This window comes from Capsicum annuum, chromosome 1 (genome assembly GCF_002878395.1).
Source record: "Capsicum annuum cultivar UCD-10X-F1 chromosome 1, UCD10Xv1.1, whole genome shotgun sequence".
In the NCBI taxonomy this organism is placed as follows: Eukaryota; Viridiplantae; Streptophyta; class Magnoliopsida; order Solanales; family Solanaceae; genus Capsicum; species Capsicum annuum.
In genome coordinates, this window is record NC_061111.1 from 251,204,787 (window position 1) to 251,230,946 (window position 26,160).

General features: G+C 36.1%; 3 protein-coding genes across 5 annotated transcripts; all 3 read right to left on the minus strand.

Moving 5' to 3' along the window:
• Positions 1–551: 551 nt before the first annotated feature.
• Positions 552–4,788, minus strand: LOC107850450 (CAX-interacting protein 4). 3 transcript variants are annotated; one of them, XM_047401587.1, is made up of 3 exons: positions 2,787–2,884; positions 2,562–2,676; positions 552–1,862 (listed from the first exon to the last, which is right to left on the minus strand). In XM_047401587.1, the coding sequence occupies exon 3, from the start codon at positions 1,837–1,839 to the stop codon at positions 847–849; it is 993 nt and encodes a 330-aa protein (XP_047257543.1). In that variant the 5' UTR covers positions 1,840–1,862; positions 2,562–2,676; positions 2,787–2,884; the 3' UTR covers positions 552–846. The 3 variants fall into 3 exon arrangements, with proteins under 3 accessions (XP_047257543.1, XP_016550471.1, XP_016550476.1); XM_016694985.2 differs by lacking the exons at positions 2,562–2,676; positions 2,787–2,884 and adding an exon at positions 4,618–4,788; XM_016694990.2 differs by lacking the exons at positions 2,562–2,676; positions 2,787–2,884 and adding an exon at positions 4,618–4,772 and having other exon boundaries at positions 552–1,883.
• Positions 4,789–5,559: 771 nt separating this feature from the next.
• Positions 5,560–9,306, minus strand: LOC107850465 (disease resistance protein RPM1). Its single transcript, XM_016695002.2, has 2 exons — positions 6,099–9,306; positions 5,560–5,824 (listed from the first exon to the last, which is right to left on the minus strand). The coding sequence occupies exon 1, from the start codon at positions 9,204–9,206 to the stop codon at positions 6,423–6,425; it is 2,784 nt and encodes a 927-aa protein (XP_016550488.1). The 5' UTR covers positions 9,207–9,306; the 3' UTR covers positions 5,560–5,824; positions 6,099–6,422.
• Positions 9,307–17,978: 8,672 nt separating this feature from the next.
• LOC107850468 (growth-regulating factor 4) lies at positions 17,979–25,428 on the minus strand. Its single transcript, XM_016695011.2, has 5 exons — positions 25,258–25,428; positions 23,526–23,824; positions 19,943–20,321; positions 18,607–19,050; positions 17,979–18,335 (listed from the first exon to the last, which is right to left on the minus strand). Coding segments are annotated over exons 2-5 (1,059 nt in total). The 5' UTR covers positions 23,761–23,824; positions 25,258–25,428; the 3' UTR covers positions 17,979–18,334.
• Between the last annotated feature and the right edge of the window lie 732 nt (positions 25,429–26,160).

Genomic DNA, 26,160 nt, shown 5'->3' on the forward strand with positions numbered 1-26,160 from the left:
CCTGCTGCCTCCCACGGCTACCTAATAATCCTGCTCACCACGGTTCAAACAGATGAGAAGAACTCACCTAGTATTTTATTGTCATTGGACTTAAACCCGCATCTCTAAAGTTTGCATCCACTTCATAGACCACTAGGTCAACCCCTTGGGTTAGATAATTCGAATCCGATCAGCATAGAGATCAAGACCTGGGGAACTGCTACAAGAAAGGAAGGAAAGGGAAGGGAAAAAAACTTGTGTTGGGTGTCTGATGAGTGTTGATGCTACTCTTCCTTAGCAACTCCAAGATTTGCAAATCAAACAATTTCTGGCTTTTAGTTTGTTAAGAGATCTGCTCTACTGCTGGCTTTTATCTTTCTTTCGACCTATGGTTTCTGGGCGATTAACAATATCGAGCATAACCAGAAATCAGAGTGTACACAACATCCGGAATACAATTCCGGAAGGGCATTTCACAATCAAATGTTAAAGGCTACTGTAATGAACACATGATGTTAATGAACACTGTAAATATAGGGCTCAAATATCACTTTGACTAATACACTATGAAGTTGCACAAGTTGCGGATTGTAATTAATAACTCCACAAAGCCTTCGAAAGGATAACATGTTGCAAGTTCAACAAGGATATTAATATCCCGAATAACTCATGCAGTACTGCACCATCAGTTGAACAATACTCAAGACCATGAAGGGAAACTTACAAGCAAACGAGTATTCGTTGAGGCAAAAATAAAGATAAGACATTGACAGATACACACAGAGTACCTAGATAAGCAGTTCCGTAGAAAGGAATTGACCTGCAATCCTGAAAGTAGACGATAAATCTCCTTCCACGAGTGTATTACTACTCTTCATCATCATGCCGTTTCCTGCTCCTCTTCTCAGAACGTTTTTTGTCCCTTCCTACACGTGCATCATCAGAGTTGTTGGCATCAGAATCAGATGCTGAGGCTGCTGCTCTCCTGCTCCTACGCTTGTGCCTTGGAGGAGATTCATCACTTGATTCAGCAGAACTGTTCGCATGTCTATGCCTTCTCCTCCTCCTCTTCTCCTTCCTACTTTTTCTCCTCCTCCTCCGACGATCCTCATCCTCATCCTCATCTGATGAGTCATCCCGTCTCCTCCTCTTTTCCCTCCTCCTCTTCCTGCGCTCCTTATCTTCATCATCATCCTCTGAATCACTGTGTCCTCTCTTCTTCCCACTTCTCCTCCTCTTTGATCTACCCCTCTTTTTCCTTTTTCCTGAGTCTGACTCGTCGTCATCATCATCATCGAAATCTTTCTTCTTGTGCTTCTTAGATGACGACTTTAACTTTCTGCTCACCTTCTTACCGTACTTCTCAGCAATTGCCCTCTCCATTTCAGAATCGTAATCTGAATCAGAACTCTCACTCTCCTCCTCTTCTTCACTGCTCTCCTCGTTTTCTGCTTTCCCCTTCATCTTAGAACCATTCCCCTTAATTTTCTCCAATCCAGACAACACAGCAGCTTCAATTGCCTCCGCATCCTTGTTATCATCCTTAACACTCACAAAATTCCTACATTGGAAAGTGAGGTGGCCCACTCGGCCACACCTCTTGCATGCTCCACGGGTCTCATCAGCATTGGATCCAGTGATTCGGGCAAGTGCAAGCAAACCCTGAAAGCTCGCATAAGCATTTTCGGGATCTGCAGCTGAAGATGCCTTCTGAGTAGATGATTTCTTGTCTTCATCCTTGCTAGGAGCATATGGGTCATAACCAATGGCACTTTGCCAGATGCCGTGCGTCTGTAGGGCAGCACTACTGTGAACCCTATTGTTCGCAGGCATGCGAACTCTACCTGCTGTGGCCGGCATGTTGACTGTTTCTCACCAGCAAGCTGTACACACCAAAAAACCAACTATTTAAGAATCAATATTCAAAAAGAATAGTTTCCAAAGTAATAAATTCAGAGCTAAAATCAGGAGGGAAAAAGCAGTACACAAATAACCCAACATGTAGCTTTTAAAAGTTCCAAACAGTGTTAAAATCAGAAGTGAAAAAGCTGCATTCACTAAAAATCTAACATGTAAGCACCAAATTTTCGAACCCCAGCAGTCTTTCAAAGTTCCAAATTCAGAGCTAAAAATCATAACGGTCTGTTTACTCTGAAAATCACAACGTAAGCATCAAAGTTACCAACACTAGCTTTTCAAAGTTCCAAATGCAGAACTTCAAATCAGAACAGCAATAGAATGTGTGCAGCAAAAATTAATAGTTAAGGATAAAAAAATCGAAGCCCTAGATTTTAAACAATTCACAATTAAACCAGAAAATCAGATCAGCTTTCAAATTCAGATAGGTTCCAAAATTAAACAGAGACCAACAATTCAATCCCACAAAGACATAGTTACCCAAAATAGTTGATTTCTAAGGTAGAGCAATACGGAAAAAACCAACATACAAATAGCGAAAGCCTCCCAAAAGTCCAAAAATAATTTTTCTTTGAAAGCCCCTTCAACGAGATAATTGATAAAGAAATGGACCTTGGGCCTAACTCAACCCTAAAACTTAGCTCAAGTGGTGAGGATTGACAAACCATATAAAGAGAACAAGTCCCCTTCCCCAAGCCGATGTGGGAGACTGATGTAAGGTACTTGATTTTTAAGGTATGGACTATACCCAAAAGACCAACAGACAGATAGTAAAAGTCCCTGAAAAGACCAAAAGTACAAAACTTTAAAGCACCTTCAATGAGGTAATTAATGTAAGCTATCTCAAAAAACTACTAGGTTTAATACACGTGCAGATTACACAATTTCACCTCAATCTCAAACTAGTTTGATTCGGCTATATGAATCTTCAATATCAGTTCGATTCCATCCGGATCCATTAAATCCAGTACTCGATCACCTGTCTTAAACAAGCTATCGGTGCATCACAATCAATTTTTTTCAAAAAAGAACAAAGAACTAAACCATAAGATCGTGCCTCGACTGTTTTCTCTAGGGGTTTTCAAATAAAAACTGTTACTAACAGTGCAGACTACACCAGAACCATCAATAACAACAACAAGAATAACGTCTCCACAATCTCAAACTATTTTGCCTCAGCTTTACGACTCCAGACAAAAGGATTTTTTTTTGGATAACGTCTCCTAACAAACTATTTGATAACCGTGGTGTTGGGGTCAGCTTGCGCGCACCTCGACTCATGGGATACCTGTCACCTCCCACCAGCATCGGTACCAGGTAACTCTGTCCACTCAGGCTAGAAAAGCAAATCACCTAGTGTTTGTCTCTGTTGGGAATTAAACCTAAGACCTCATGGTGCTTAACCCAACTTCATTAAACCACAAAAGATTAAACCATAAAGTAGTGCCTTTTCTGCTTCTGCTTTTTCTCTAGTGTTCTTCAAATAAAAATTGTTACTAAAAGTGCAAATTACACCAGAACCATCGATAACAAAAACAAGAACAACAATTTCTCCTCAATCTCAAACTATTTTGGCTCGCCTTTATGACTCCAGGCAAAAGGATTTTTTTTTTTGGATAACCGTGGTGTCCAGGCTAGCTTGCGCACACCTCGACTAATTCCACAGGACACCTGCCACCCACTAGCAACAAGGACAAGGTAACTCTGTCCACCAAGGCTAGAACAGAAGAAAAGAAATCACCTAGTGCTTGTCTCTGTTGGGAATTGAACCTAAGACCTCATAGTTCTCAACCCAACTTCATTGAACCACAAAAGATTAGACCATAAAGTAATGCCTTTTCTGCTTTTTATCTAGTGTTTTCCAAATAAAAACCGTTACTAAAAGTGCAGATTACACCAGAACCATGAATAACAACAAAAGAACAACAATTTCTCCTCAATCTCAAACTCTTAAGTTCAGCTATATGACTCCAGACAAAAGAATTCTTTTTTTTTAATAACCGTGGTATCCGGGCCAGCTTGCGCGCACCTTGACTAATTCCACGGGATACCTGCCACCTCCCACCAGCAACAGACCAGGTAACTCTGTCAACCAAGGCTAGAACAGATGGGAAGAAATCACCTAGTGTTCCTCTATTAGGAATTGAACTTGACACCTCATGGTGCTCAACCCAACTTCATTGAATCACAAAAGATTAAACCAGAAAGCAGTGCCTTTTCTGCTTTTTCTCTAGTGTTTTTTCAGATACAAGCTGTTACTTACAAAAGGTGCACATCACACCACAGTCATCAATAACAACAACAACAACAACAGTTTCACCTCAAACTCAAAACTCAAACTAGCTACCAATACTCAACAATTTGACTATCAAGCTACCGGTAATTTCACAATCAATTCAAAAAACAAAACAAAAAAAAAAAGAACAAAACCACAACATAAAAATCTTATACCTTATTTTAATTGATTAATTTTAAATCCTTGTGATAATCTGAAAATTCACACTAATTACAAAACTAAGGGCATAAAAACAAACTATCAGTAATTACACAATCAATAACCATAAAATAGAATATTTTTCAGATACAATTTTTCCTTAAACAAGATGAAATATTCGTTCTTGCATAATCAATTTTTTAAAAGAAATCGAATAAAATTGAGCATTTTCTAGGGTTTTTTTTTTTCAGATAAACAAGTGAAATATTTGGGGACCTGAAACTTACCTTTCCGACGATTTTATCAGTTCTCCGGCTCCGGCGATTTGATGTGTGGCGAATAATAATAATGAAAAAAGAGTAGAAATTCAAGGTATCTAATCGGGTATTAAATAGATTTCACGACCCGGAAACGACGTCGTAATTATGTATACGTCGGTGATACCCCGCTCCTTTTTTTTGTTTTTGTTCCTTGGTGGTATATTAATTTTTTAAAAATTATTGGAGAGATATTTTAAAATGAAGAAATTTGAATATTCTACCATTTATTATTCAAATCCACTTCTAATTTAAGATTTTGTCTTGTGTTCGGTATTTATATTATGGCTCGACTAAATTTGAATTTGCGGGAAATCCATTTGGGCAACATTGATAATCAGCGCGGAGCCATCTTTCATTCAGGGGCTTCATCCTTTGATGGAAAATTATACTATTTTTATATTGTTTTTACATAGTTAAAAATATTTTTTGTATGTAATATAGTTGAATGTAGATATCATGAACGCGAGGTGCAGGATACCAAGCCGAGAAATCCGGGCAACCATTCCCCTATGTGCCAATCGCTAGCGCATCTAGAGACCCGACGCCCAATATTTAGTAGATGTTGAACCCCTTTGGCTAGTTCGTATGTTTACTTCTAAACGCCCTCAATGAAAATTCTGATTCCGTCACTGCTCATAACAGGATTTTGACATTCCTAACAATAATTTGAGTGAATTTCCAATAGGTAAAAGATTTGATTACAAGAATGTTGCAAGTTGATAGAAGGTTGTTGCGATTTTCGCCTACGCACCACACCAGAGTCTGGCAGAGGCCAAAAGCGAATCCAGAATTTAAATTCTATGAGTCCATTGAACCCATTATATTGTTAAGAGTTGTGGTTCATATTTATTTTTTGCAATTTTAGTAAATTTTACACATAAATGTATGCTCTGCATCGAAAATACTGAATTCAGATGAACTTGCTGCCGATCCCTGACAGAGGCTTGCTGAAAAATGGCAGCAACAAATGATTCATCATTAATATACAACAAATTGTTCATAATACAACTCACACTAGTATGGTTACATATAAATGCAAAGAGGAAAAAGATATGGATGGTGAGGATTCATATGGCCGATCCCAACAAGCACTACTGCACCTAGCGTAAATCACACCGCGTTCACCATAAGAGATGTTGAAGACTTGTTGCAACGTTCTGTGCCAATCGCCAATCTGTAAGTTGTAACAAATTGTCAGAGCTAACACAACTCAAGTAACAAGGCTACACATACTACATGTTAGCTATGTGTTTGGACGCTTCAAAAATGTTGTCAGGTGCGTCTGATCCTTCAAAAATAGTGCTTTTTTGGAGGATCTGGCACGAGTACAATGACATTTTTGGAAGGTTCGAGCAACATAGTGCATTAGTAGAGTTTGTGCCAAGAAAGTTATCATTGTGATTTGGTGATGGGAGAAGCTTGAATTTTCAATATGGACATAGAGCAACCTTGTAGATGTGTGCAAAGGTTACAACTTGATTATATGCCTTGATTGTTTTGGTGATTGTGAACTTCAAATTGCGGAAAAAACATGAGAAAACGCGTTGTGGCACGCGTGCACACAGTGAATCGTTGCTGTCAATTCGATAGAGTAGGTGAAAGTGTGCTTAAATGAGTAATCTCCTGTTTTCGAGAATCCATACATCCCTTATCAGTGTGTGTACAGCTATCTTCGAGCACATGTTTAGGTTCGGCCTCAATGGGAAAATAAAATGGAGCACCTAAGTATAAGTATTCGAGAAGAAAATGGCGTATCTGTTGAACACAGAGTGTTAGGACAGTCTGGCGTACACATGAATACCATCGGTCTCATAGTAATTTTTGATGGATGGGATCCGTCCAACCTTTGAACGAATGCTGCTTCCTTTGCCGCGTATACTGTCTACGAGTTCTGATGAAGCGGCTTTCAGATTCATCTGTTTCAAATTGGTAAGATATTCAAGTCCTTGAGGAACCTCCTTCAGTTGAGGACAATTGTATATATGCAAGCGCACGAGTTTTGGCATAACGCCTTCCAGGAATACTATTTCCTCCAACTCTGGTAAGCACGAAATGTGTAGGTCCTCGAGCTTTTGGAATCCTGATTCGAAGATCAGCTGTTTCTTGCTGGTGTAGGCATTAACCAACACGAGATGCTCCAAACTCGGAAGCTCACTGATGCAGCGGATAGGATCCTGATCTTCAGGCAATTGGCTCCAATGCAAATGCAAATGCATAACGTTGAGCATTGAGGAAAACCAACGAGGCACTTTGCACATTTTTCCGACTAAAGTAACCTTCCTGAGAATGAGTGGAGTCTCCGAGAGATCGTCTAGTTTAAGAATTGCAGTTGCATCCACTGTCATCACAAGTAGATGGTGAAGGAATTTAAGTTTGTCGATAGACGAACATATATTCTTCATGTATTCTTCTTTGACATTTGTGAGCTCAATCCTTCTAAGCTTGGTCATTTTCCTGATCTTACGTGCTATATCTGCGTTTGCCTCTACGCGATTAAGTACTTGTAAGTTCTTCAGTTTCCACAGTTTGCCGAGAACTTGCACCCCTCTCACATATTCAAAATGTTCCGCTCCTATCTCTTTGCCATAGGCCAGTAGATGTCGCAGATTATGCAGCTCGGTGATTCCTTCCGGGAGTACATTCACTTCTGTTCGTCTAATATCTAGAGTCTGTAGGTTCCTCAGTCGATTCACAGACGCTGGCAGCTCTTTTATTCCGGTACCACTCAGACTTAAGTACCTCAAATTGAACAATTTACCAAGTTCGTAAGGTAAAGAATCAACCTTAGCGTCGTCCAACTCCAACATTCTCAGCAGTCTAAACCGCGGTAAAAGATCATCCAACAAAAACTTGGATTCCTTTTTGAAACTGAACATAGAGAAAGATCGAACGCGTGTTAGATCAACACTCATCTTAAGCCCTCCATCAACATTGTGCACGGACAATCTACGTGCTCTTATCTCCTCTTTCTCTAGTTCCTCTTCACTATATATAGACAAGAAATTCTCCCTCTCTGAGATCGAACGAGCTAGCTCCCACATCAGATCGTGCAACTTGCAAAGCTTCGGCCTTATGAAACTCTGATGCTTTACAACTTGGAATAAGTTCCTCGAAATCAGCTCCTTGAGATAGATTTTACCAACTTCCTCCGGATTCAGGCTGCGATTTTCTTCAAGAAAACCTTCAGCCATCCACATTCTAATGAGCCTCCCTGCTCCTATCCATTCTCCCATCGGAAATCGACAACAATACAAGAAACAGTTCTTAAGATAATAAGGCAAATCATTGAAACTCATCAACATAACATTTTTAACCTCATCTAGTAACTTATTGTTGCTGATATGCCAACTTAAGCTGTCATGAACTTCCCTCCATTTCAATTCCGATCGATCTTTCGACCCCATTAGTCCTCCAAGTGCAACAATTGCTAAAGGTAGACCTTCACATGTTTTCACCAATGCCCTACCTATTTTCTCCAGTTCAGGAGGACACTGACAATTAGGCTGACTCGAAAACGCCTTGTTGCAAAATAGCGTCCACGCGTAGTCATCAGCTAATGGCTCCGAACGAAAAACATGTGTACCACCAGGACCATAAGGGAATGCTGCAATATCTTCATTTCGCGTTGTTATTATGATCCTACTCCGGTTTTCATCATCCGGAAGAGCAACACCTATTTGTCTCCAGAAATTATTGTTCCATACATCATCAAATACAACAACATATCTCTTTTTATCCAAGAACTTTACAAGAATCTCCACCAACTGCCTGTAGTCCATTGACATAAAATTTTTCGGGATCATATTTTCCTCTCCATCCAAAAACTCCGAGATCAGCTTTTTGAGCAAGTCCTCGATCGTGCTGTTCTGTGGGACGGAAACCCAAGCACAACAGTCGAACTTCTGTCTCACGGTCAGGCTAGTATACGCTTTCGCGACTAAAGTTGATTTACCTGAACCACCCATGCCCACAACAGAAATGACAATACGGTGTGCCTCTTGTCCTTCCAAACGTGACAGCAACGAGTCTCTCACATGATCGATCCCAACAATTTCATCGTTCTTAATGAAGAGCGAAGATTCTCCAATATTTTGCACACAACTAGAAGAATTATGTGAATTTGATCCAACGGTTGAGGATGCTTCCATGTGACTTAGATCATACCTCTTGCTTCGTTTCGCAATGTCTTTAATCTCACCTCTGATTCTCTTCAACTCCAGGGCGGTTTTGTACCTCAACCATATTACCTTTGGAAAGTAAAAAACACCGGCCAAACGCCCACCAAAACCTCCCTTTTTCATGCTATCCACATGATACGAGAACTCATCGATTACATCTTCAGCTTCAAACGCTACGTCCCTCACCTGTACCACCCAAACAGTCACCCCTTCATTCTGGCTTTTGCACTTCTCAGCATCTTTTATGAATGACCCTATACTCTCTAGTTCAAGTTTCACCTTCGAGATCTCATGACGAACTCCTCCAATCACATATCCTGGGTGGTTAAGCATGAATTCTATGCTCATTATCAAGATTTTCACAGCAGATTCAGCCATTTCTTTTCCTTTTCAGATATTAAAATTTTTCAAGATAAAGCTCACTATCAAGATTCTATCTCAAAAAGAAATATCAATAGAAATATCAATAGTAACTCCACTAATGTTCTATAAAGGTATATGATTGTAGGGCCTGGTTGTGGTCCTGCACCTAATCAGTTGCTTCAACTCTTCAAAAATACCGTCACATCCTAAAAAAAAGTACATCAGAATCCGACATACACTTATTGACATTTTTGAAGAATTCGAGCAACATAACTATCAACTTCTCTAACTTGACGAGTAAGTTTTGAAAGGTACTGCAGCCCAAGTGGAGAACGATAAAGAAACATCATCTATCGAGTTCTGAAATGAGTAAAATTCATAAAAGCCACGTTTCAGCTCGTAAAAAATAGCTAGTCATAGAAATGTAACGTGAGGCTCCATAGACCCTTGTGATCTGGTCCTACTCGGACCCCGCACATAACAGATACTTTAATGCACCGAACTGTCCTGGCAATTTGAAAGCTTATCAAAATGATTGACATCATACTAGAAGATAACCATATGAAAAGTAGAGTTCAACTTTTAGAGACATCTGAAAAATAAACTAGCTTATCTGCTAGTATAATACATACACATTATAGAAATCTTATACATTGTCTGTATATACTAAGTTAAAATCTTTTGATACATTTATATAGTTCATTGTTTAAATAGTTACTAACTACTAGAAATAAGTGAAAAAATTAATTTTTTTATTTTTTTTTTCCTTTTGTATCAAAAAGGTTATTTATCTTTTATATTACTCAAGCAGGAAAGTGAGTAACCATTAGTAACACTACAGTTATTAACAAAGGTTGCGATGGAGTGGTAAGTACTCTTTTCTCCTTAATCAGATATTTCTGATTCAGTTTCCGAGAGTGCTTTACCCTCACTGTGGGACTTCTCATCACGAATACAAAGTTAGTTCGACTCCAATGCATATACCGAACATCGAGGAAAAAATTGGGGACTTCTCGGCACAAATATGAAGTTAGTTCGACTCCAATGCATATAACGAACATTGACGTAAGAATTGGGGACTTCTCGGCACGAATACAAAGTTAATTAGACTCCAATGCATATACCGAACATCGAGAAAAAGTTGGGGACTTCTCGGCACGAATAAAAAGTTAGTTCGATTCCAATACATATATGAACATCGAGAAAAAAATTGGGGACTTCTCGGCATGAATACAAAATTAGTTCGACTCTAATGCATATACCGAACATCGAGGAAAAAATTGGGGACTTCTCAACACGAATACAAAGTTAGTTGGACTCTAATGCATATACCGAACAATGAGGAAAAAATTGGGGACTTCTCAGCATGAATACGAAGTTAGTACACTCCAATGCATATACCAAACATCAAGGAAAAAAATTGGGGACTTCTCAGCACGAATACAAAGTTAGTTCGACTCCAATGCATATACCGAACAACGAGGAAAAAATTGGGGACTGCTCGACATGAATACAAAGTTAGTTCGACTTCAATGCAGATACCGAATATCGGAAAAAAAAAAAGTGGAAATACAGTAATCAAAATACAGTGGATTCCAGCCTTATGGACATTATCCTATTTGACACCTAATGTTTCTTTAATAAAGTATTTTTTTCATATCATAAAAGTAGAAGGCAAATATTATTTGAATTCCTAAAAGGCATTGAAAAGAAATTATATTATCGACATGTGTGATTATATAAGATGCCAAAGTTGCTACAATTATTGAAAAAAATAATGCACTCATCTCTCTTCCTTTCATAGAAACGATGATTTTGATTAAAGAAAGAAAAAAAAAAGTTCGATATATTAAGTTATCACTATGTGCGGGCGGAGTCAGAATTTTTATCAAGGTAATTCACAAGTGAATATACGAACTAATCAAATCGAAAGAGTTCACCGGTTTGACATCTACTATATATACATAAAAATAATTTTAATCATATTTATATAATATAATTTTCCATCGAAGGAGATTTTGATGAACCCCTATCCCAAGTGTAGCTCCTCCCCTGACTACGATATTCTGCATTTTGTAAGAGAATTTTCATCAAGGGGTTTATAAGTGAACATACGAACGAATTGAACCCCTATCCCAAGTGTAGCTCCACTCGATATTCTGCATTTTGTAAGAGACTGTTTTTACAGCGTAAAATCATAACCTCGTAACACATACATGACAATAACTTTACCAATTACGATCGCTACCTTTGAGTGATTTTGATATATGATGCTTTTTATGTTTGGTCCAACTGTCAACACTATTTCTGACAAAATTCCACTACTAACATGATAACCTTTGTATGGAACATATCTCCCACGAAACATCTTATTCTGGAATTTGCCAAACAGAATAATTGGAGTTACTTAAAATATATGTAGTAAACAAATTACTCCCTCCGTTTCGAATTAGATGCACTACTACATAAACTTATATTTTAACTTATTTTAAAGTTTTTTTCCTGCGACCAAGATTGAAGTAGTGTCCCAAGAAGTAGAGATTGTACCACTGAGCTATTCAATAATCTTGTGTTAGGTGGTTCAAAATTAATATACGTACATAAACATAGATTTTCTACCTTATATTATACAACGTAATTTTTTACCGAGGGGTTATGTCCGCCCCTGATTAGATGGCCCTTTCAACCTTAGCACACCCATTAAGAAATCCAATGATTAGGAGTATATTTTACCTTTTTACCCTTCTTAACATTGCAAGACTCAATAATTAATTAAACATGATAAATTGTAGCATATCCATGCATGGATTGAAAATCTTATAGGAATGCTAGTAGTACTCCTTGAAGAGAAGAAAAAAAGTCAAATTTCATAAAGTTTATATTGAAAATATAAGTGTTATTTTTAAAAATTTTAAAAAGTGTAGTTATATTTAATATCTATTAAAGATAGAATGGGAAGAATTTGTGTAAAATAGTCTTGATTTGATAAGTTGAACAAGTAAATTGAAATAAATTTTTTTTTTTAGAAAAAGGATCAACTAATTCAAAATGGAGAAAATAGTATATGAGGATGTTACCTGGCTGTCAGTGACCCGAAAAAAATAATAACGTGAAATTAGACAAAACAGAATATTGAGTTACTTAAATATCTAGTAAACAAAAGTAGTATGTGAGGGCGTGGCATAGTAGTCAGTGATCCAAAACAATAATAATGTGATATTATATAAAATATATTTTTACGTCATATTATTTTTTATGTTCATATTTTCGTGAGCATAATTATTCAATACTTTGGTTGATAGGAGATAACAGTAGCAAATATTGAGTAAAGAGTCGAGGTACGCACAAACAAACCTATACACTCAGGGCCGGCTCTACCTATTGAGAAAATAGGCGATCGTCTTAGGTCCCCGAATTTAAGGGGCCTTATTTTTTTAATAAAAAATATTAAATATTATTCATAGAGAAAATAAATTTCTTATAAAAAAGTAAAAAATTATTAGAAGAAGTTTGTTGTATATTTAAACTTTAAAGTATTATGTTTTAAAAAAGATTAAATGCGTTAATTATATTGAAGGAAAAAGAATTACTAGAAGAAATCGCTATAAAAAATATTAGCAACTTTGAATCTCAAAAAATTTAAAATATAGACTTAATTAATAAAAATATATATTTATTTTTCTTTAAAATTTAATAAAGAAATATATTTATTTTTCTTAAAAATTTAAGGTCTCCATTTGATTTCGCTTTAGGCCACCGAAGTGTTTGATCCGCCCCTATATACACTATCGATATAAGAATAAATAAATACATTTATATATTAGAAGCTGATATGTAATTAATTCATTGGAAAGCTTTCTCCAATCAAAAACGTATAAAATTGTACTCTCTTCGTCCCATTTCATGTGACACCTTTTCTGTTAGTCTATTCAAAATAATGTCATCGATAATTAAAAATAATTTAACTTTAAAATTCATTTTTATTCTTAGGGCTTGTTTGGTGTGAGGTATAAGGTATAATAGTCCTGAGATAAAATGTAGGATTATTTTATCCCTCGTTTGGTTGGAGGTATAGCTTAATCTCGAGATTATTTATTCCACAATTTATATCATAACGATGGAATAAATTATTCCATATATATGGAGGGATTAACTAATCACGGGATAACTCTTTTCCAACCAAACTACCTCTAGTGAAATGTTCTATAGCTACACAAACATCTAATAATTGTTTATATCATAAATTTTAAAAATCTTTTTTTTTTTCTTTAAATATCGTATGATTGTTTATATCATAAGTTTTTTTTAAAATAAATCTTAAATATTGTATCAAATTATACAGCATCACATAAAATAAAATGGAGGAAGCAAAATTTTATTTGCAATCTCAAAGGTAATTATTAATTGTTCTGACTTTCTAAGTCTTCTTAGGCCAATAGTCGGTCAAAAAGAATTAGTAGAATATTAACTAGAAGTGGAATGGCCTACGTATTGCCTCACAACAACCATGACACAAAGAAGACAAAGAAATTAGTTAATCATGCTTTTCACTTTTCTATTTGTCAAAATCTTGATGAATATTAATTATTAAAGAAATAAACTTTCAGTGACTCCGAACAATAGTCAAAGTTGTTATAATATATTTCAATTTTACAGGATTTTTATTATCCTCTGAATTTAATTTTAGCATATTTTTATTACCTTTTTAAGCTGATATGACAACTTTATTACATAAAATGAGGTTACGTTAGGTGTCAAGTCAGCTAAAAAGGTTGACAAAAGGTATCACATCAGCTTAAAATGATAACAAAAATACACTAAAATTTAGTTCATGAGGTAATAGGACCCATGTGAAGTTGGAGTGTGTCGTAACAAATTTGATCATAGTTCAAAAGAGTACTAGATGCTTTTATAGTTGTGCTATTTGTTTAAATGAAGATTTTATTTTGTATGATTATATGGTGTAAATGTAAGAGACATAATACATGAACAAACACTTACTGAACGGAGTTGCTAGATAAACGTTTTAAGTTTTAGTATGCATATCTAGACACCTCAACTCGTTTCTACTGTGCCAGTTTAACGCTTCAACTTACAAAATGACTATCTAAACGCCTCTTAAATTTACATGTCGCATTAGTGTTGAGTGTTTACGAGACATTATGTGAACAAGTCGGAGTGTTTAGTTGCCTATTGAGATCACGTTGAGATGTTTAGATATACACTTTCAAAATTGGAGTGCTTATTTGCCAACTGAATCTACGTTTAAGTATATAGCTAGTTACTATTATTGTTGACTAGTGGATCTTTGTAAAATTATGTGTATTTAAAAATTTGTAATAGATTAAGATAGCAAATATTTTGTAAAAGAAATATGAAGATATGATTTGCTAATGTGGCACCTTAAAGTATTGCATATACTTTATTTATGAATTATGATTTACTTATTTGATAAGATATAAAAATAAATATCCAAAATAGTTTGGAGGTACAGAATGATTATCTCATTTTTTTTTTTAAAAAAAAAGTTTGATATATTAAGTTTTTACTATGTACGGAATTGATCGTATACGACAGTATTTTACATTTTATAACAGACTATTTTTACAATATAAAATTATAATCTTTTGATACATGACAATAACTTTAGTAGTCAGTGATCTATGAAAATATAATAATATTAGACAAAACATGTTCTTATGTTCATGTTTGGTTGAGCATAATTATTCGATTTATATTGATAGGAAATAGCGGTAGCAAATATTGAGTAAAAAAATTGAGATACGCCAAAGCATCCTATACACTATTGATAAAAAAATTAACAAGTACATAATATAGAGGTATAATTAAGAGCTAATATACAAGGGAAAACAACATAAATTCCAATAGTTTAGAGATTAATGACGGAAAATTCTGACATTTTGCATAATTACAGAAAATCCTGATTTTGAGCCTGTCGAGCTACATAGTTAGCTCCCGATATTTTTTTTTCAATTTTGGGTCTATCGAGGTACATAATACATCCAATGAAGATACATTTTTTCTTGTAAAGATACATAATTAGCTCCCGATATATTTTTTTGATTTTGGGTGTGTCGAGATACATAATTAGCTCCCCGATATATCTAACGAAGATACATAATTAATTAAATTTTTTGTAATTACTTTTTAAAAATAAAGATTTGTTTAAATACAGTAAGTCAAGACGTATGTTTATATTATTTATATAATCCAATTGATCATTTCATAGGAAAACTTTCCCCAACCAAAAATATTACTCTTTTTGTCTATTTTTTTTCACCCTTTTCTTTTTAATTTGTCCAAAAGAATGTTAATTTATTATAACTAAAAATAATTTAATTTTTTAAAATTTATTTTTTAGCTATACAAAGCATCTAATGATTGTTTTATATCATAATTTTTAAAAAACTTTCTTTTTTTCTTAAATATCGTATCAAATCAGACAATATCACATAAAATAGAACGGAAGAAGTAGCCTTTTATTTTTTTTTATTTTTTTTTGGTTTTCCAAGGTATCCCCATAGTCGGCAGTCATGAGACTAATCCTCCGTTCCTCGGACAACACATTTTGCGGTAGGAAACTGATCACAGAGTTTGCTCCATTCGTGAGAGGCGGGAATCAAACCTCCGAACTCTTATTTAAGGGATATAGCGCTGAAACACTATGCCAACTCTCGTGGTTAGCCTTTTATTTTCAACAAAATATACCTTCCCACTCTTTTCTCAAAGGTAATTATTAATTTTGAGAATTTTTTACAATGACTTTCCAAGTCTTCTTTAGACCAATACTCAGTCAAAAAAAATTAGTAGAATATTAATGAGAAGTGGAATTACCTACATATTGCCTCACAACAACCATGACACAAAAGAAGACAAAGAAATTTTGAGAATTTTTTACAATGACTTTCCAAGTCTTCTTTAGACCAATACTCAGTCAAAAAGAGTTAGTAGAATATTAATGAGAAGTGGAATTACCTACATATTGCCTCACAACAACCATGACACAAAGAAGACAAAGAAATTAATTAATCATGCTTTTCACTTTTCTATTTGTCAAAATCTTGATGAATATTAATTATTAAAGAAATAACACAATTTTTAGTATGGACATTTAGACACCTCAACTCATTGCTACTGTGTCAGTTTAACGCTTCAGCTTACAAAATGACTATCTAAACACCTCCAAAATTTACGTATCGCATTAGTGTTGAGTGTCCATGAGACATGATGTGAATAAGTCGGACTGTTTAGTTGTCAGTTGAGATCAAGTTGGGGTGTTTAGATATACACTCTCAAAATTGAAGTACTTATTTACCAACTGACCCTTAATTTAAGTATATATTTTATATATAATAAAATTTGAGAAGAATATTTAATTAGTCTATTTATTAAGCCAGCCTTATTAGTGCATGGCTAAGGTGTTTGAAATTAGTATTTGTTTATGAAATCTGTACAAAATTTCAGCTTTAATTTCAAATCCTAATTTCTCCAAAAAAGTAAGATTTCAAAATTCAATATTTATAAATATAAATATAAAACTAACCATAGTTTTTATTTTGTAACCAAAAAAAAAATGCATCAATTTAAATTTTGCAAAAAATAAAAAATAAAAAAATTATGCTCATCGTGAAAAGATTGTTTGCACCATGTGAAAAAAATTATATCAAGAATAGCTAATTACTAACTTCTTCTTCTTATTATTATTATTGATTAGTGGATTTGTCATCTAATGTCCGGTATGGTATCTGTATTGAAGCGTGACTAACTCGAATTCACGTTGAAAAGTTCCACTACAGAGGTAAAGCGTTCCCTATCAAAGTACGACTCGCTTTCCATACTCCATGTGTGATCCATTTGATTCCGATATCAGCATTTTATCAGTATCCTTAAACAAACGGTTTGTAACGTGCTATAACATGTTAAATGACATCGATAGCATAAAAAAGTTCTTACACGTTCGATGTATATAACTTAAATCTTGTTTCTTAATGACTAAAACTCCATGTATTAGAGGCAATGAGATAAATAGTTTCTTGAGAATATAGGATTAGTCGGAGATCAACGACAACAACATACTCAGTGTATTCCCACAAAGTGGAGTCTGAGCAGGTAAAGTGTACACAATTCATACCACTACCTCTGATGAAGTAGAGAGGCTGGCTTTTTCGATAGACCCCCGGCTCGTCAGCAACGACATATTCAGTATATTCCCATAAAGTGAGGTCTGGGGAGGATAAAGTGTACGTAGTCCATAACACTATCTCAGATGAAGTAGAGAATGTTTCCAATAGACCCCTGTACCTCAGATGAAGTAGAGAGGATGATGCTTCCAATAGACCCCCTGGCTCGTCAGCAACAACATACCCAGTATAGTCCCACAAAGTGGGGTCTGGAAAAAGTAAAGCGTACGCAGTTCATACCACTACCTCAGATGAAGTACAGAGGATGTTTTCGATAGACCCCCGTACCTCAAATGAAGTAGAAAGGATGTTTCTGATAGACCCTCGACTCGTCAGCAACGACATACCCAGTGTATTCCCAGAAAGTGAATCTAGAGAAGGTAAAGTGTACGCAATCCATACCACTACCTCAGATGATATAGAGAAGCTGTGTCCAATAGACCCCCGGCTCAGGACAAGAATAGCCAAAGATCAGTGTAACTAACATAAGTGAGTGTCAAACCATTGTTGGAAGGTCCAACACAATTGCGACAACATTTTTGGAGAGTCCAAGCAACATAGCATTTAACCACTTAATTCAATGAGATGATTTCCAACATAAAATTGGTTTACTTCCACAGCAAGAACCCACAAATTGATCATCTCATACAGCAAATTACTTGAATAAATACATTATTTTTATGGCAAACTTTGTCTTATAAGCCATAATATATTTGTTTGTTTGTTTAATAGAGTACTGAAATTGAAAGACAACTACAAACACAATGCAAGGACTAAATGTACTAGAAATAAGAAAACGTACATGTAAGCTCATACAAGCAGAAGTAACAACATGATGAGTCGATCCACCTACATGTCTTTGTTTTTACTGTTATGTCGGGGAGTTTAGCACTGGGACAACCATTCCGCTCCATAGCACCAGAGACTGCTTAACGTCAAGCCTCTGCACCCGCGGAAAAAAACAAAGAGAAACGATAAGCTTGCTAGGTAAAAATACTTACACCGTGAACTCCCATATGTGGGGTATGGGGAGGGTAGAGTGTGTTACACGGACCTTACCCCTACCTCGTGGAGATAGAGAGGCTGATTCCAGAGGACCCTCGGCTCAAGTACAACAAATCAAAGTAGGTATGAGAAAACGACAGTGCAAAAAAGCTTGCTAGGAATACTTGCAACTATAACGGGAGAGGTAGATAAAGATACTAAAATTTCACCATTTAGGGGAAGGAGCACTCCTTGAAGAGAATCCAGAAGGAGCATTTGGAATGGATATGGACAGCTGAGTGGTGGAGAAATTATTTTTGCTGGATCCCTCATCGAGATTGGACCATGATTCTTTGGAGGTAGGCCATTCGTCAAAGAATGAGCGCATTGGATGCTGCGGCTCCTGCTTTAGTGTACCCGGTGAACCTATGTCACTGCTGAAGAAGCAATGTTGGGGTTGCTGTTTTGATTCAATCACAGGCTCAAATGGATTAGGTGAACTACCGAGCAGCTGGGAATCATTTTTCGGATTGGGCTTTGATGGAACTTGTGATGGCAGCAGACGCCACATGTTGTCTGTGTTAGAACCTGTTCCTCCTAGACCTCTTACACTCGCGGAAGCTTCTGACGAGAAACTTTCGTCATCAGCATCAGGAGCCATTCCATGCAGATACCTGTGTAGCATTTCATGAAACTGAATTTTATGCCATTTACACCAAAGGCAAGACCAACGATACACGATATCAGACATATTCACTGAGCAGTAATAAGAAAATGTACATGGAACAATGAACAGTACCCAACCCCCTACCGCTAAATGTGAAGCGAGAACATTATCTTAAGAAACTGGATTGACAACCAAGACTTCTCTGTTTATGATAAAGATCGACTCTTGTCCCACTTAGAAGAATCTGACAAATACAAAAGGATTCGAACAGTGTGATGGTTTAAACAACATCAACAACATATACGGTGTAATCCCACAAGTGGGGTCGGGGAAGGATAGAATGTACGCAGACCTTACCTACCTTGTATAAATAGAGAGGCTGTTCCAATAGATGAACGTGGATGATGAGATAAGATTTGAGATAATATCACAATTAGTAATATCCCGCAAGTACTCATGATCACTAATTTTCACCATTCTATGTAAGATAATGTGGACCTCAAATTATTTTACCAAGGGAAGATGGCAACTGAATATAGGGGAGAAGAATAGACTGCTACTTGACAGTTTTAAATATCAAACAGATGGGAAAAGAAAAAGAGTAACAGTGGCCCGCGTCGTATTTAGCATTCTTCCAAATGTAAAAGATCCGAGCCAGTAAATTTATCTTTCATCGGCAAGATAAAACACAAAATATAGGAGCAGAAGACTTATCACTTAAAAACAGTATTCATCAACTATGCGGAAAAACACCACGATTTGATGCAAAGCTACGTGAGAATTCAAATGAAAGTAACAAAATAACATGCAACTACTCGGAGAACTCTCTTATAGCATTAAGCAATCAGGGCGAATGACAGTATAAGAGAAAAGGAACCATAGAGGAAAAATGGATGTACCTATAGTCCTTATTATTTACCCCATAGGAGACGGGCTCCATCTGCAGCTTCGTCGTGGTGCTTCCGTAACTCATTCCATCTGAATTAGCAACGGAATATAATTGCATATTTTGGAAGCTTCCACTGCTATTGCTTTGGAAACTTCCACTTCTATTGCTGCTCCCAGTAGTAATGTGTGATATACTTGTCGACAAGGACTGGGAAGTAGTTTGAGATTCCACAGGCTTTCTTGAACGGTTTCGGCCTCGATGCATGTGTCGTTCACAATATTTGGAGTCAGGATGTGCATCTTTGGAGCACCTCCACTTCTTTCCATCTGTCCTTCTACATCTTCCTGGCTCGGGATCAAACTTCTTCCCATAATAGGAACAATAACCCACTACACATGTAAAATATATTACCAAATTTACATAACAAGCCCCTTATCCACCAACTAAAAAGAAAGATCTTTATCACGCAACTGTGTTTTTTTCTCTTTTGGATCAAGTACGGTCAGAATTTACTGATATCGCATCCAGTCTCATGGAGTTCTGATGGCAACGTAGCCATACAAATCTAGCAATTTATTATTTTGCAAAAAGAAAACATTTTGCTATATTTGAACGGTTACACTGCCATCCAAACTCTATGAGACTGGAATTTCTGAAACAGACATTGACGTTTAGGCACAACCTTAATAGAGTACTGCATGAGGGAGGATATTGAAATTTAATACAGATGTAAACTATGAAATTGCGTATAAAAGAAGAAGAAAAAACGAGAAGAAAGAAAATGCCAACCCTGGGTTTACTGCAGTATGAAACACAAAGCTATAGCCCACCAGATGCCAAGACGGTAGATATATATATCTAAGTAAGCGCTTTGCCAAAAATAAACTATTTATATATGTAAATGACATTTTTACAGAAATAGTTTACAATTTTCAAACCAAATAACAAATCCACCAAACAAAACTATTGGATTTAGTACATTGATGAAGGCTAGTACCCGTTTAGATAAGATCGGGGGTTCAAATTACAAAACCTGTGATATGAAACGTCATTTTGCCCAGCGTTGTTTTAGGAAGTAAGAGTGGATCATTTTGCCCAGTCTATTCAAGGGAAAAAAGGAATGGCACACGTGTTCAAGGAATCAAATGCATGATCTTAGCCTACAAGTTCACTCCTATGTGATGCGCCAGTTTTAACTTCTGTTTTAGGTATTGCATAAATTTAAAAAAAGAACTAACACGCTCCACAAAAAGAAGAGTTGCGAGGCAAAATATCCCTCGCTATCTCATTGGCCTAACACATGTAGAGTTTATACACATTTGACTAGTTCGATTAGAATATAAATTAGTTATTGACTCCGTCAAATCTAACATCTATCAGCTCTCTGCTTTACTTGTGGCCTGTTATTGGCCATTGAACCGGCTTGTGAAAAATCCAGAGTCCAGCACTGAATGCCTCCCTCAGTTAGATTGCATTAGACAATTTAATACAAAAATAAAAGAAGAATGCTTTTTCCTATAACAGAGATATCCATGAGGGACACACAGTTTGAAACTAGATGGATAATGAGCCCGCCCCTCTATCCTTCTTCACTTAAATACCAAGCATTTCTAGGGAAAGGTTCCTGCGATGAGCATCTAAGCCACACATCATCACACATTGTCCAAATGAGAAGATCATATCTTTAAAGCTCATCACTTCAATAAAGGCATTGAACTCAGGAATCGAGCCCCAAGATTTTTCTAATTATGGATCCACGATTACATTAAAGTTCCCCCTACTAAGCCACAGGAAGTTAATGCAAGTCGATAGGTCCTTCAATCATCTAGTACACTATCGACTTCCAACACTTATCATGACAGGATCATCCCCGATCTTTGACGCATATGGTCCTATCATACAAATGCACCGCCAGAGTCTTCATATTGTACTCTTGCCGCTAGACAACAGTGTTAATAAGATGAATCATGGATGCGTGTGGAACCGGTTCACGATGATACAGCCTTTACAAAATTTGAAGTTCCTTTCATTTTAATTTAAAAAGACTAATGGAAAAAAGAAAAAGCAATAAGAAACAATGTTCATAGATCTGCATGCACCAATTTCACTATCAATGTATGGTAAATTTCCCCTTCTCATAAATCCAAACACTATAAAGCGATTAACTACAATAAAATACAATCAAAAAAACAAAAGAAAAAAAGAAAAATGTTCTCCTTGTAACTGAGAAACGCCCCAGAGGGTAGTGGCGCACCACGCATGGCTCGAAACTAGGTGGATAGTCTCCTCTGTCCTTATCCACTCAAATCCCATGCTTTTGTACCGTAAGGGACGATTCTATGATGAGCACCTAAGTTACACATCATGTGCTTGTGCTCTTACCACTAGACAACCAGGCTAAAAGATGAATGCTTCTAGCACTTATAGAAATACTTCTAAAAATTCTTAGAAGCAGCGTTCTTAAGACCAAGGAGTCGGGCGGAAAGGAGGGAAAGCCCTCCGTTCCTGGTTCTCCTGTAGTTGGATCGGATCCTCTGGAACCACAAGAATCCTTAGTTAGAATGGGATTCCAACTAAGCACCTTTTGAGTGAGATTTTGAGAAGAGTTGCTCTTTGGAGAGCACATTACGATTAAAGTTGTAAGGTGTGTTCAGTGGGAGTTATTGTCCATCATTGGAGAAAAAATAATCTCATCTGTATCTGGCACTACTTTACTTGGCTTATCTAGTAGACTGTTTTTAGCTTTCACGTGTCGAGAGGGATAAAACCTTTAGCTTTAGAAAAACGAATGGATAATATACTTCCTCCAAGATTTTAGAATCAAAAACAAAGGGGTGACATTTCATTATTCTTCTTCTTAAAAGGTATTAATAGAAAAAAATCACAATGAGGAACAATGTTCCTCGATCTGCAATGCTCCAATTTCGCCATCAAATTACAGTAAGCTTCCCATTCATAAACGCAAAATACCATAAAAAAACTCTAACTACAACAAAATTAATCTAATTAAAAGGGCGCTCCTGCTACGCGCGGAGTCCGTGGAAGGGCCGGGCCACAAGGGTCTATAATACACAACCTTATCCTACACTTCTGCAAGAGGCTGTTTCCACAGTTCAAACTCGTGTGGTCACATGGCTCCCCTTCTACAACACTAATCAAATTAACATCCTCAACATAATCCCACAAGTAGAGTCATGGGGTCCGGGAGGGTAAGATGTACGCTAAGATGTACGCTGACCTTACCCCTATCTTTTTGGGGGTAACGAGACTGTTTTTGATAGATGCTCACATCAAAATATAAGTTATTCAAACAAGAGTTGCAAGAAGGAAAAATCAACAAAAATTCAAGAATTAACAACATCATACCCTACATAATCCCACAAATGGGGTCGTGGGATCCAGGGAGGATAAGATGTACACATACGTACCCCTACTTTGTGGACTAGAGGGTCTGTTTTCTATAGACGCTCAACTCAAAAGAGGGGTCAACAAAACATCAAGATAATACCCATAAAAAAACATCAAGATAATAACCAACTAACAAACAAAGAAACGGAACTTTAAACTGAAAAAAGAGAGAGAAAGAAACATACAGCTAGGATGATTGAAGAACCTGGCTGAAATAGCATCAAAACTCCTTCGAATAGGTACTACAAGGTCTGGTGGCACGGGTAGCCCAGCTACTAAATACTTATAAATTATTGCCTGATGCTCCAACTCCTGCCATTGCACAGCCGTAAACGGTGGCCTGAATCCATAATCATACCCCATCTCCCCCACCCCACCTCCCCCCACCCCCACCATTGATGTTGTTGAGGTCCCACTCATCTCCTCTAACAAAAAAACTTCTCCTTTTTCACAAATTTACACACCCTTTTCCCTTTTCAAAATGCTGCAGCAAACAAGAAAATGAAATATAAACAACAGTTAATATATAAAAATCAAGAAAAGTTCTTTTTTTGTGTGTGTTTCTTGAATGTAACTATAAGAAAAAACAAGGCAGCTCGGTGCACTAAAGCGCTCTCACTAAGACGCGGGGTCCAAGGGAAGACGGACCACCAGGGTCTATTATACACAGCCTCACGTTACATTTCTGCAAGGGGCTGTTACCACGACTACACCAGTTACTACAAGGCTCCTCTTCCTTGAGTGTAACTGTAATTTCATATTTTCTTAATTTCCACACCCCTTTATTTGCTTAATTAAACAAAAAATCCTTATCTTTTTTGCTTAATTTACACACCCTTTTCCCTATTCTAAAAGCTACTGCACCCAAAAAAACATACAAACAACAGTTGATATACAAAAATCCAGGAACTTTTTTTGTGTGTTTCTTGAGTGCAACTGTAATTAACACAATTTTCTTACTTTACACACTTTTTTTTGCTGAATTAAGCAAAAAAACTAATCTTTTTTGCTTAATTTACACACCCTTTTCCCTTTTCTTAAAGCTGCTGCAAACAAAAAAGGAAATACAAAGAACAGTAAATATACAAAAATCAAGAAAAGTCATTTTTCTGTGTGTTTCTCGAGTGTTAACTCTCTGTGTGTGTGTGTGTGAAAATTTCTTCCTTTTTCACAAATTTAGACACCCTTTTCTCTTTACTAAAAGCTGCTGCAAACAAAAAAATGAAAATGAAAACAACGTCAATTGACAAAAATCAAGAATATGCTGAAGAAAATCAAGAAAAGTAGTTCTTTTCTTGTCTGTGTTTCTTGAGTGTTTAACTGTGTGTGTGTGAAAAAAATTCTCCTTTTTCACAAATTTAGACACCCTTTTCCCTTAACTAAAAGCTGCTGCAAACGAAAAATGAAAATACAAACAGCAGTTAATATACAAGAATCAAGAAAATGCTGAAGAAAATCAAGAAACGCTGTTCTTTTATTTTATGTGTGTATTTCTTGAGTGTTAACTGTGTGTGAAAGAAATTCTCCTTTTTCACAAATTTAGACACCTTTTTCCCTTTACTAAAAGCTGCTGCAAACAAAATATGAAAATACAAACAGCAGTTTATATGCAAGAATCAAGAAAATGCTGAAGAAAATCAAGCAAAGTTGTTCTTTTTTTGTGTGTGTGTATATTCTTGAGTGTTAACTCTGTGTGTGTGTGAAAAAAATTATCTTTTTTTAACAAATTTAGACACCCTTTTCCCTTAACTAAAAGCTGCTGCAAACAAAAAATGAAAATACAAACAGCAGTTAATATACAAGAATCAAGAAAATGCTGAAGAAAATCAAGAAAAGATGTTCTTTTTAGTGTGTGCTTTGAGTGTAACTCTGTGTGTGTGTGGACGGGGGGGAGGGGTTAGAGGTTGTTGGGGTTACCTAAAAGGGGGACAGATCTAGGGTTTTGTTGGATAAACCTGCAAGAAGAACAGAGAAAAAAAGTGAAGAGAGAAAGAAGAGTGTACTTGCTAGTAGTAGTAGTAGTTGGGGGAAAATGGGGATTTTGATTAAGTGGTGATTAACATAAGTATTGATAGATGTATGGTTATAAGTTTTGGAAAATAAGTAATTTATGTTGAGAATAAAGTATTATTACAATTTTTCTTGATGATATGTTAAAAGTGCACGTAAAAGTGAGAAAGTCAATTTATGAAAAAATAGCAAGTAAAAGTAAATGAATATTAGCTATAGAAAAATAAGGTTTTTAAGATTTATTCAACGTAAAATTTTTCAATACAAATTTAAATTTAGTCAAATTTTAATATAAATGAATATTAGGAATGAAAGAAAAGGTTTAAGAAGAGGTTTTGGAGAGTTTTTGGGAGATGGGGTTGATTAAGTGGTAACTAAGAAGTAATCAAAGTGAGATTTGAAGGTTGACATTATGGTATTAGCAATGAAGAAAATGGGGTTTAAGGAGGGGTTTAGGGGGTTTAATGAAGAAAATGGGGTTTAAGGAGTGTTGATTGTTGAGGTTAAAGGAAGCATCGGGAAATGGGAATAAGGATGTAGGGGTTGAGGTTTGAGGGGACCTGCAGTATGGGGGGCCATGTCTTTGTTTTGTTGTGGTCCAATTGACGTAAACATCTCTTTTTCTCCTTGTTATCTTTCAAAAAAAAAAAAATGTTTATGTGATTGTATTTTGTTTTTTCAAAGGGTAGTGATAAAGTTGGTTTTATTGATGAAATAACAATAAAATTTACAATACAATAAGAGAGAATTTTGAAAGCACGACTTGTAGTAACTGATAAAATTATTATTATGTGATCAGAAGATTATAGG

What these genes read in the sequence shown, in the direction of transcription:
- LOC107850465 (XM_016695002.2), bottom strand. Translation starts at nt 9,206, where the DNA reads ATGGCTGAATCTGCTGTGAAAATCTTGATAATGAGCATAGAATTCATG.
- LOC107850468 (XM_016695011.2), bottom strand. Translation starts at nt 23,760, where the DNA reads ATGAGTGGGACCTCAACAACATCAATGGTGGGGGTGGGGGGAGGTGGG. An exon ending in GTTCTTCAATCATCCTAGCT is followed by an intron (nt 20,322 to 23,525) that starts GTATGTTTCTTT and finishes TTACATGTGTAG; the next exon opens with TGGGTTATTGTTCCTATTAT. An exon ending in GTAAATAATAAGGACTATAG is followed by an intron (nt 19,051 to 19,942) that starts GTACATCCATTT and finishes AATGCTACACAG; the next exon opens with GTATCTGCATGGAATGGCTC.
- LOC107850450 (XM_016694985.2), bottom strand. Translation starts at nt 1,839, where the DNA reads ATGCCGGCCACAGCAGGTAGAGTTCGCATGCCTGCGAACAATAGGGTT.